This window comes from Sorex fumeus, unplaced genomic scaffold, assembly GCF_029834395.1.
Source record: "Sorex fumeus unplaced genomic scaffold, SorFum_2.1 ptg000015l, whole genome shotgun sequence".
In the NCBI taxonomy this organism is placed as follows: Eukaryota; Metazoa; Chordata; class Mammalia; order Eulipotyphla; family Soricidae; genus Sorex; species Sorex fumeus.
Window position 1 is genome coordinate 5188175 of NW_026606072.1, and position 12329 is coordinate 5200503.

The window sequence follows — 12329 nt, forward strand, 5'->3', positions numbered from 1 at the left end:
AAAATCCATATATTTAACTCTGACATTCAAAATATGATATATTAATATGATTTATTTTATTAATAAAAAGGTGCATATTGATCAGTTAATCAGATAAAAATATTATGTACATAACATTTTTTGTCTTTTCCTTAAGAATCACAGAGCTCAACTAGAAATAATTTATAGTGATAAGTTCATATTATCTGTAAATAATTTATATAAATTTAATCTATGCTTAGTAATATCTATGGGTAAATGTATTATAAGTTCATTATCCTGAAGATAGAATTGTGATCCAGAGTGACTAAGTCATTTGTCCCTGTCACACTGCTTAACTTGTCATTAACTAATTTAGGTTTTGTACCTCCTGGGTCTGGCCCTACTGTGTGCATTGCTGCATTGTCTTGCCACTCTGGAGATGATAGGTCTTTCTTCTTTTTGGATGTTATTAGCACCAAGGTAACAGTACTTTGACTAAAATATTTTCTTGACCCTGCCTCCTACTTCTTTTGTTGCTGATTTACTTAATCCGCCAGACCTCTGATTTCTTTCCACTCTGTTTGTCCCCATCCTGTTCCCAGATTTCCTTGTTCTTGTCTTGCTTTAGACTTTCTCATTAGCTCTCTTGTTGCTTTATATGTTTCTCTGTAGTCTTCTAGAGGACCATTTGTCAGCTCTACTGTAAGAGAACGGACTTTTGCCCATATTTCTAAGACTGCTACCCAGAGGGAAGGAAGGGATAGTGTTGAAGTGCTGACTTGCTTTTGTGTGGTGTAAGGTTGCCCATTATTACTGAAAGCTTTTAGGTGAGAACTCAGCAATTGATAGCAGGGATGTCTGCGAACAAATAGACATATGCTCAGTGTTGTGACTTGTTCTTCAGATGCTTTGCTGCAAGACCAGTGGTGATGAGACCTACCTGCTGTCCTCACTAGCAGCGTCTCTTCATTAGGGAAGGTAGATTTGGGGTAACTGACTCCACTGTACTAGCCTGTGCTAGTTACCAAGTCATCACTGAGGAGTAAGAAGATTGTAATGGAGTTACTTTTGCAAATCGTTTTAACTTGACAGAAGCTGAAGTAACAAGACAATTATACATCAGGAGAGGTAGACTACAGTGTAGTTTAAGAATAGCCTTTTGGGGCCAGACTTCCAGCTCTACCACTTCCTAGTGAAGTCACTTTCACACTAAGGACTTAAGATTCTGTGCTTTCATTCCATAAGCTGTAAAATGGAGAGATTAACAGAACCTAATGTATGAGAGGTTATGAGCGTAAAAAGACAGAATAGTAAAGGTATAATGATTTCTGGGTTAACCACCTCCACCACCACCACCATCATCTTCCTAATCATCGTCATGAATAAAATTGTTGTCCTACATGTACTTTAAAGATGAAAGATTGTGGGGTGGAGCGATAGATAGCACAGCAGGTCGGGCATTTGCCTTGCACACGGCTAACCCGGGTTCGATTCCCAGCATCTCATATGGTCCCCCGAGCACTGCCAGGAGTAATTCCTGAGTGCATGAGCCAGGAATAACCCCTGTGCATCACTGGGTATGACCCAAAAAGAAAAAAAAAGATGAAAGATTGTTCAAGAGTAAATCAATTTAAATTAAAGACTGTGATGGTAAAATAATAGTTTTAAGACCTGCAACTCTAAAGAGTGTCCAGCATAGATCAGTAATACAATGTTATTTAATCATATTAATTTAATAAAGGTGCATTAATAAATAATTTGTGCATTAATATCTTTCATTTCTATTTACTTTCAGTCAGTTGTAGGAAACAGTCCCAATAATGTTACAATAAAAGGAACTGATTGCTTTGTTATCTGGTATTGCTCAGAACTTACAAAGAAAGTCTAGGAGCATCAGCTACTAGGACTTTTATCTTTTGCAGAAGTGGTGGTGGTTATGGTGGTGTGGGGGCCGGGGCAGGGGTGACTGCCAAGTAGTGCTCAGGAGTCCCAGGGCCCCTTCCAGCCAACTGGGCCAGTGATTTAATGTAAGGACCTGAGGAAAAGGTGCTGCTTGGTCTAGAAATTTCCTGAGCCACCCCATTAATATCAAACCATAATGCGCAAAAGGAGAGAGAGAGCAAGAAGGAAATTATCTGCGACAGAGACAGAGGGGCTGGGAGAGGGTAGGGGTGGTGGGAGGGATACTGGGGACATTGGTGGTAGAAAGCATACACTGCTGGAGGGATGGGTATTTAATCATTATGTGACTGAAACTCAAACACAAAAGCTTTGTAACTATCTCATGGTGATTCAATTTAAAAAATGATAAAAATAATAATAGAAATAAAAAGAAGTGTCTAGAGTTACATCTGATGTTGCTTGGGGCTTCCAGGGTTATGCCCAGTGATACTTGATGGAGCAGGTGGTTTCTGGAGTAGGATTGGTTTGGCCGTATGAAAGGACTACTCCTTAACTTATACGCTCTCTGCACCCCTTTTCTCTTTTTAAGTAAATATACAGGGCCTGGGAAGTGGCTCGATGCCTTCAGCAGACATTTTGCAGGTGCGAGTCCCTAGTTTGGGGCCGTATGATACTGCAGGGAGTGGCCCAAATATAAAGCAATCAAGTATATCATTTTTACATCTTTGGGGTGGGGGTTCTTAGAACAACAAAAACTCTATTATCAGTTGAAATTAGTATTTTATTTATCATTTTTTGGATGATAGTGTGAGGTTCAGGGGACCATATGGGGTGCCGAGGATTGAACCCAGGTCACCTGTGTGCAAGACAAATAAACACCCTACCTGCTGTCTTATTGTTGTGGCCTTGGATTGAAATATTCTTAGGGAAAAAATGTTCTTATCTGAATTCAGGTGAGATACTAATGACCTTTTGTTTATATTTGCACACAGGTTCATCCTAAATTTCACTATAAACAGGCTCATGTTCCAGGCACAGATACCTCTTGCGTGACTTTCTCCTATGATGGTACTGTCCTTGCCTCTCGTGGAGGTAAGTTAAACACTTCTTTTTGATGTGATTCTATTTATAAAATGATCATATTCAACTTTGATCAGTGTCACACTTACATTCTAGTGATTAATAAAGCTCCCTGCACTTTTCTAATGTACCTTTGCCCATGTGATTTTTTTTTTCTTTTTGGGTCGCACCTGGCAATGCTCAGGGGTTACTCCTGGCTCATGCACTCAGGAATTACTCCTGGCGGTGCTCGGGGGACCATATGGGATGCTGGGAATCGAACCAGGATCGGCCATGTTGGCTGCGTGTAAGGCAAACGCCCTACCCGCTGTGCTATTGGTCCAGCCCCCAATGATTTTTTTTTTACCAGTGTGTGTTTCCTATTTAGCAATGTCTTAAAAACAATATCATTTTCTTAATTAAAAGTTAGAACACATGTATTGGTGTGGGCTAATTTTTATTTTAATGTCAAATTCTATAAGATTTTGAAGTTGCAAGTATCATTTCTGGCTCTAATTTAGGAATTTTATAGGTAATGATCAACATTCTTTTCTATTACCATTATATAATTCTGGATGAAAATTTTCTCTTTATTGATGGTTCATTTTTTCTTTCAAAACAGTAACACTCATTCTATGTGATTGTATAACAAATTTCTATATTTACACTCATTTAACACTAGTTGAACATAGTTTGCTTTAACTGCTTTGGTAAGTCTTCCTCACATGGATAAACTGTGTGTCTATAGGAGATAAGGGGCGGTGAAGACAACTTAGGAGCAAAGCATCATGGGAAAATATGGGAATTAACTGCTGATCACTATAGTAGGCCCATTTGTGGGGAGGGAGGGAGAAAAGAAGGCAAACAGATGGGAGCAATGTTACAGATGGCCTTAAATATCTTCTTGAAGACTTATCTTTATTCTGTAGGCTAAGTGAATCAGTCTAGCAACACCACTGCCAGCTCTCAGCATTATACATATTCACAGATAGTGGACACCTACTTGGTACTACCCTTATGCTAATGATAGGAGCACATAATTTAAAACATGGACCAGGCTCCAGTTTTAAAATTACATGGTATATAATATAGTCTAGATTCCTGATCTTAGCCTGGTTGAGAGGATACTGCAAGTGAAGAAAAGATGAAGAGACCAAGTACAGCTTTTCCTAAGTTGAACATCAAATAATTTTCTTCCTTGGTCTAGAAATTTAGAGCTTATGGTAGATCCTCCGAGGTACACTTCAGTTATAATCTGACTTCTTAAAAAGATATTAATTTAACAACCACAAGGACTGAAAATAGTTCCATTCATAATAGACTCTTTTTTGCCCACTAGTGTGCAGGTAAAGCTATCCGTTAACATTAATGAGAGTGAGCCGCATAATTCCCTTCCCTTCAGTGTAACACTACCTATGGCTATTATTTTTTACTTTACTGGGGAGTACAATTTTCAAAAGCTATTATGAAAGGAAATAGGAAATCATTATATCCAAACTATCCTCCTTGCTCCTAGTACATAATTGTAAAAAAAAATGAAAAAAGCACTGTATATTTATTTTCAGCTTAGGGTTTTCATAGTAAAGGTGAGTATGTATAATATGTGTAATTGGATCACATCTTTCTAACCTGTTACGTGAGTGCTGACATGACTTTTAATTAAGACCATATGTATTCTTGTGGCTGGAGTGATAGCACAGTGGGTAGGACATTTGTCTTTCATGTGAACGACCCGGTTTGATTCCCAGCATTTCATATGGTTCCCCGAGCACCACTAGTAGTAATTCCTGAGTGCATGAGCCAGGACTAACCCCGAGCATCTCTAGTTGTGACCCAAAAGCAAAAAAAAAAAAAAAAAAAAAGACCATATGTATTTTTTACTTAAAAACTGTGATTCTTACTTTGAATGTAGTTGGATGCCCTTGAAAGGTTTTCCAAATGGTGTGCTCCACTTGAACACTGTTACTGTCATCTTGTATCTCTGGAATGGGATACAAAAATTTCTGAGGTAGCATTGATAGTTACTGCCTTGGAAATATTGAACCAACTATTTCTATCAAAGTCATGTCAATACTCTGAGTAACTCTTGGGCAAGCACAGCACGTATATTGTATCTCATCCCTTTCCTTACTGTTTTATAGAATATCACAGGTGGAAGTCTGTTCAGCAAAGAGGAAATTTGCTCCTGAGAGCTCCAAAACTTGTTGGGTTAGCCGTACCATTCAAGACATTTTTGATGGTTTTTATTGTTTGAGGATTTTGAGTATATGTAACTTTATTTTTAATTTAAAAATAAAGTTGGCCCACCCATGAATACTCCAGGGAGCAGGTGGTGGTAGGATTCAAACCCAGAGCTGTTGCATGCAAATCCTGTGTTCCAACCCTTTGGGCAGAAATCCTGGCTCCATTGTCTCCTGTTTTTGAGACAGAAAGTAAAACAATAACACTTACAAAGTTGTTCCATTTCATAATATGTGTAATCATCCCCTCCTTCCATTAGTTGTGGATTTTTGCTCTTTATTTACCTCACTTGTTCTTTGTATTTATTTCTTTTTTGAATCTAGGGGCTGAGGTAGTTCTCAGCCATGGACATTGGGGAGAAAGAACAGAGCTTATATAAGTTTCAGCTTTCATTCTGATCAGAAATTAGTAGCCCTGCAGAAAAAAAATTTTTTTTGTAAGTCTTAAAAGAGTGTTTATTATATTTTAAATAGCTTTTGAAAATTGTACTCCCCAGTAAAGTAAAAAATAATAGCCATAGGTAGTGTTACACTGAAGGGAAGGGAATTATGCGGCTCACTCTCATTAATGTTAATGGATAGCTTTACCTGCACACTAGTGGGCAAAAAAGAGTCCATTGTGAATGGAACTATTTTCAGTCCTTGTGGTTGTTAAATTAATATCTTTTTAAGGAGTCAGATTATAACTGAAGTGTACCTCGGAGGATCTACCATAAACTCTAAAAATCACTCTTTAAAGTGAACTCTCCAGAGGTTCCTTACAGCTATAAGCTATAAGATGCAGCATCTGTCTGGGAAGTAATTTCTAAAGGCTAATAACTTTTATTTTTATACTATTCTTGCAGCTACTGCCCGTTGAACAGTTGACAAAAAGCATGCTAGATGCATCTGGTTCCTTCCTTACATATTAACTTCAGCAAACTAACTACATTTGAAACGAGTTTTTCCTGCGCAATTCACTTCCTGTCTTATTATTTCCATTTTCTGTCCTCTATTAGGTGATGATACATTAAAATTATGGGACATTCGACAGTTTAATAAGCCACTTTTCTCAGCCTCTGGTCTTCCCACCATGTTTCCTATGTAAGTAGCATATTTTTAATAGCTGATAAACATATGAGAATCAAAAAGAAATGTTCATTATAATTTCTATGGTGTTTGTTTTAGACCTAGAAAAGAGACTTGAAGAATGATTAAAGTCTATTTTATGAAAGGCATTTTATTTTTATTTTGTGCATTTCAGAGATTCAATCTTTTTAAAAGTTAAACTAAAAAATACTTGTGTTTGTATGTGCTGTGTATTTATAGTACATACATATCCATATAAGCTTGGGAGGTTATAAAATATTTTAAGGGATTTTTCTTTAAATATTGTATACTAGGCCTACATTTTTTAAAAATTTGAACCCTCACACTTTTATGAAAAAGACAGTTTTTCATAGAGCATCATTGTATATTGCTTTCTTATCATTCTTATCTCTAGTTCAGTATCCTTCACTTGCTTTGACTATCTTATTCTGTACCCAAACACAATTATCTCCCTTCTACTAGGATGACAACAGAAGCATTTAAAATATTCTTCTGAGGCTATAATATACACATACACACACACACACACACACACACACACACACACATATACTTCCACAATTGTCACCTAGGAAGACATTTTACATCTGTACTAAATAATGACCAATAGGCATGAAAATAATGAAGGCAGCTGTATACACATAGAATCCTGATTTTAACATAGCCCATTGCCAGTGACATTTGCATGTTTTAAAACAAACAGATGAACATTCACTAGCCAATATGAATTTATAGCCAACAAGAAATTTTTGAGCTATTTGCTTGGTACAAATAATGCTTCCTACGTAAATTCTTTGAAGCATGCCTTAGGTTGGTTATTCACATCCACATGTCTAAAAAGAGTTACTGATTCATCAGTTAAATTCCTGTGGTGCAGACTGTTTCTTTTTCATGGTGTTTAACTTGACGAAACTCTGTTTGGCGATGGTAGTAGTGTTGTGGATTTAAAACTATTAAATATATATATGCATATATATAACAAAAATAAAAAAACACATATTTCCCAATCTAGTGACTTTCAGACAGTCATATAATATCTATTTGTTTGTGTCGGTATTTTTTCCATACTTTCTTTGCATTAAAAATATTATATTCTATAGATATTAAAAGCATAGAGTCTGGAATCAAACTACCTTTTATTTGAATCCAATCCATATCAATCATTTTTGTGATCTTACACAAGTTTTTATAACTTCTCTCTGCCTCAGTTTTCTTATCAGTAAGTTGGAGATTATATCTACCTTATAGGTGTTGTGAAGATTAAGCCAAATAGAATTAGTGTTTGACTTCTGTAAGTCCAATACAAGTTAACTTTTACTATTGATATTTATATTTTATTTAAATCATTCATTATCACTTACTATAGAGAGATCATAGCTCATACATACAAACTCTGTTTGTAGGACCGACTGCTGTTTCAGTCCGGATGATAAACTCATAGTCACTGGAACCTCTGTCCAGAGGGGATGTGGCAGTGGCAAGCTTGTTTTCTTTGAGCGCAGGACTTTCCAAAGGGTTTATGAGATCGACATCACGGATGCGGTATGTATGTATGTATGTATGTATGTATGTATGTATGTTTCTTCTCCCTAGTCTGTGAATTTTGCCTCTGAGATACTCCCTTTTTTTTTCTGTTTTTGTTTTTGTTTTTGTCTTGGGCCACGCCCAGCAGAGTTTAGAGGTTAGTGTTGATTGTATGCTCAAGAGTTACCCCTGCCAGTGCTTGAGGATCATATGCAGTGCAAGGGAACCCAGCAATAGGGTTGGCTGCATTACAAAGCCTTAACCCCTGTACTATCTCTATAGCCCCGTTGTTTGTTTGTTTGTTTGCTTATTTATTATTTTTTTTTTCTTGGTGGGGGAGGCTGGGAGTTAGATCACATCAGACAGTGCCCAGGGCTTACTTCTGGTTCTACGCTCATCTCAGGCTTCACTCCTGACAAGCTCAAGGGACCACATGAGGTCCAGGAATCAAACCCGGGTTGGCCCTGTGCAAGGCAAGCACTCTAGCCACTGTACTATTTTTGCCAGCCCTGGAGCGATAGCACAGCGGGTAGGGCATTTGCCTTACACGCGGCCAACATGGCCGACCCGAGTTCGATTCCTCCGCCCCTCTCGGAGAGCCCGGCAAGCTACCGAGAGTATTCGATATGCCAGACAACAGTAACAACAAAGTCTCCAATGGAGACGTTACTGGGCCCGCTCGAGCAAATCGACGATCAACGGGAGGGCCTTTACCTTTACCTACTTTTTTTGTTTTTTAAATAGTATGAGCCCTGACAAAGTATATAAGGGCCATAGCGTTTTGCTTCAGCGTAGAAATTAGTGTCCTCACCTGAGCCATGTTACCTTTAGGTCCAGAATTTCATTTAGGCAAGGCATGATTTCCCGTTGGTTAATCATTTTAAGAAGAGCAGAAGCTGTTTGGTATGTAGGAACGGAGAGAAGCTTCACTCCGTGTGCACTTTTGTGAAGATGCGGGCAGTATAGATTGAATGAAAGGATGTGCTCAGAAAGTGATGAAGTAGCTCGTTGTTTCCTAAACCTTTCGTTGGATTCTGCTTGTCAGAATTTTCATTGAGTAGGACTCAGCTTCCAGAGTTTAATTTCAATATTTGGTTATTTGAAAATGTTAAGACTTTTAGGATATTTTTACGTGCAAGAAAAAGAAAATACTTTAGTTTTCTCATAGATGTACTTGAGTATAAAAACACCATCATTCATTCATATGCTAAACTTAGAACCAAATTTAATGTAATAGTGAAGATTCCCAGAGTAAATGTGAATTTCTTTAAAGTATATAATATTGATATGGTGTAGCAAATTATTGTCATTTCCTAAGTATTCATACTTAGAGGCCAAATAATATCTGTGTGGATTTTCTTTACCTTGTTGCCAAATCCATTAGTGATATCCTATATCTTAAACATTGTTCTTATATGTATTTGTCCATTTTTTTAGCTTTTTATAAATAATAAAGACATATGAGACATTATTATGCACTGAATTCAGACAATTCAACAACTGTTTTTAAATCACCAGTAAAAAACTCCTATCTCTAATGTTCTGTATTACTATGGAGTTTTAATTTGTAGGCTCTGATTTGAAATCATGGTATAGTTAGAGGCAGTGAAATAACAATGAAACTAATTCAAGACGGGCACTTAAATTATAGATTTTAATCTCATGACATAATTTGAAATTTGCCAGCACTAATAATAATTTTCTGGGGTGCATCAGGAGCCAAGTAAAATAGTAGAATCAAAGAAAAATACTCTTGATTCTATCAACTTTAATCTCTGAAATTGAATTATTATAATTGGTTATTCCAGAAGTTATCTGCATTCTTTTATATTTCTTAATGACTATACATTTCAGAATTATTCATGTTGTTATATTTTCAAGTTGGAATTTTAGTAGAAATGTAATTAAAAGGATATGGAAGCATGATTGTACTTACAAAAATATGCTGGATTTCTGTAGTGTGTATAATACGCTGTTTGCTGTGTGACTAAGTTGTTTTTCTAGCTAGATTCTTTTCTCCACTTACCACTGCCTCACCAGTATACATTTTTGGGGGGATATACGCCTTCAGGATATATGCCTCATATGCACAGCTACTTAATTTTGTTTACTTCCATATCATTGTTGCTTAGGACAGTATCTGGAAAATAGTTGATTAATTATTGTACTGATTGATAGTTGTTAAATATGTTAGTTCTATTTTTGTGCAGATAATGTATATTGTAGAGCATAGGTCTGTTGGAGCATAATGTTGGAGAGAAATTATCTATTGGTAAAAATAGATAAACTGGCCCTGTATTTTATAATGAGAAGATGAAGTTAGAACATCCTCATTCTGAAGGATTGTCCAGATCTAAATCTTAGAAGTGAGGGGGTTTGGAGCCGCCAGCAGGTCAATCTGTACCTGTGAGGTGAGTGCATCAGCAGCCTGATGGCACCTTCAGACTTCCAGGTACCCCCAAATTGCTGCTGTGCCTTTGGCCAGACCCCAAAATCTTGGGGCAAAGTTTACCAAGAAAGTAAACGGCCCCGCCCGCTCCTCTCTGGAAAGAAAGATGGTGGCCGCACGGGAGCCTTGTGGACAGCAGGTTTGAGCCGGGCTCGGCGGGAGCGGCGGGGACCTCATGGGAAGGGGGGCTTTGTGGGCCGTCCCCCACGCCCCACCGAGGTCGCCAGCTGCCCCCCACGAGCGGCTCTCCGGCACGGCCACGACTCCAGGGCACAGAAACCAATCTCTTAACTATCTAACTTTTAATAGAAATTCTTCCAGGGTCAATAAGTAAAATAGCAGAAATTCAAAACCGCGCGGCCGCGCGACCTCATTTTATTCTTAAACCAAGTTGTAGAAAGCAAATCATTTCACAACGCTGTTTCAGCATATCTGATTGTGGGTGGTGGGTCGTAAACTCTAAACAATAATTGTGCATATTCTATCGAAACAATCTATCTAGTCAAAGTAGATAGAGTATTAACTAGAACTCATCTGCCTCACAAGAATTGGGAGGGGTGGGAGGTGGGGGTCTATTGGGGTTCGGGGTTGAAAATAAGTATTGGTAAAGGGAAATGTGTTTGATATTTACATGACTGAGACCTAAACCCGAAAGCTCTGTAACTTTTCCCACAGTGATTCAATAAATAAATAAATTATAAAAAAAAAAAAAAGAAAGTAAACGGCCAAAAGTTAGGCATGTGGGAGACACACCCACAAACCACCTGCGGCTCAGCTATATACTTGGAGGCATAGCCTCTCTGGTTCCTGATCAAACTGCTTAACGGCCATGATCTCAGAGACACAGAAACAAATCTCGAAACCCAACGGCTTTTGGCAGAAATGCATCCAGTCCCTACAGTAGGTTACTGGCGCTGGGCCACCCCAGGTGGGAATAGGTTTCATGCCTTGGCCTGTTCCCCTGGCGTCCTGGTGGCCACCATCCTCCAGAGGCCACTGGACAGTCAGGTTTGGGCCCACAGTGATGAGACACGTGGGGCCTCACGGGATGGAGGTGGAGCCAGCCCTTTCCTCCCTGTCCCAACAAGACCTTGATTTGCCACCCACAAACAGCCTCTATGGCTCCTGATCAAGCTGCTTAATGGCCATGATCCCAGAGACTCAGAAACAAATCTTGAAACCCAGTGGCTTTTGGCAGAAATGCGTCCGGACCACGCAGTAGGTTACTGTCGCCAGGCCACCCCAGGGGGGAAAAGGGTGCTGTCCCTCCACCTGCTCCCCCTAGGCGGCTCGGTGGTTGCCATCCACCAGAGGCCATTGGACAGTCAGGTTTGTGCCTTCAGTGACAAGACACGCAGGGCCTCATGGGATGGGTGTGAAGCCGGCCCTTCCCCCCCCCCCGACCCCATCGAGACCCCAAGTCGCTACCCACAAACGGCCTTTCTGGCTCCTGATCAAGCCATTTAATGGTCATGATCCCAGAGACTCAGAAACAAATCACGGACCCCAGCAGCTTTTGGCAGAAATGCATTCAGCCCCTGCAGTAAGTCACTGTCACTGAGCCACCCCAGATGGGAATATGTTTCATGCCTTGGCCTGTTGCCCCTGGCGGCCAAGGGCCACCATCCTCCAGAGGCCCCTGGATAGTCAGGTTTGGGCCCGCAGTGATGAGACACGCAGGGCCTCATGGGATGGGGGTGAAGCCGGCCCTTTCCTCCCCATCCCAACAAGACCCCAAGTCTCCACCCACAAATGGCCTCTCTAGCTCCTGGTCAAGCTGCTTAACAGCCATGATCCAAGAGACTCAGGAACAAATCTCGGAACCCAGCAGGTTTTGGCAGAAATCCCTCCAGATTTAATTGTTAAAATTTCGGAATTTCAAAATTGTGCAACCACTACTGTAACCGTGCGACATCATATGTTATTCATAACCAGCAATAGAAAACAAATTGTCTACTGTTGCCTTTTTAGCAGATCTGAGTGTTGGGGTAAAATCCCAAATAATAATGGTGGGTGTGGTGTCAAAATACTGAATGTAATCAAAGTGGAGAGAGAGTAATGTGGAAATGATCTGCCCCACATGTAGGGGGAGGGTGTGGGATGGG

The 12329-nt window shown here is 39.4% G+C and overlaps 1 protein-coding gene across 2 annotated transcripts in view; it reads left to right on the forward strand.

The window, feature by feature from the left end:
- Positions 1-12329, forward strand: part of WDR70 (WD repeat domain 70) — a 308613-nt gene that overhangs the window by 241925 nt on the left and 54359 nt on the right. For both annotated transcript variants that reach the window (XM_056112067.1, XM_056112068.1), the window contains exons 11-13: positions 2856-2955; positions 6161-6245; positions 7655-7793. In XM_056112067.1, coding sequence (XP_055968042.1) covers positions 2856-2955; positions 6161-6245; positions 7655-7793 — 324 coding nt within the window. The remainder of the gene's footprint in view (positions 1-2855; positions 2956-6160; positions 6246-7654; positions 7794-12329) is intronic.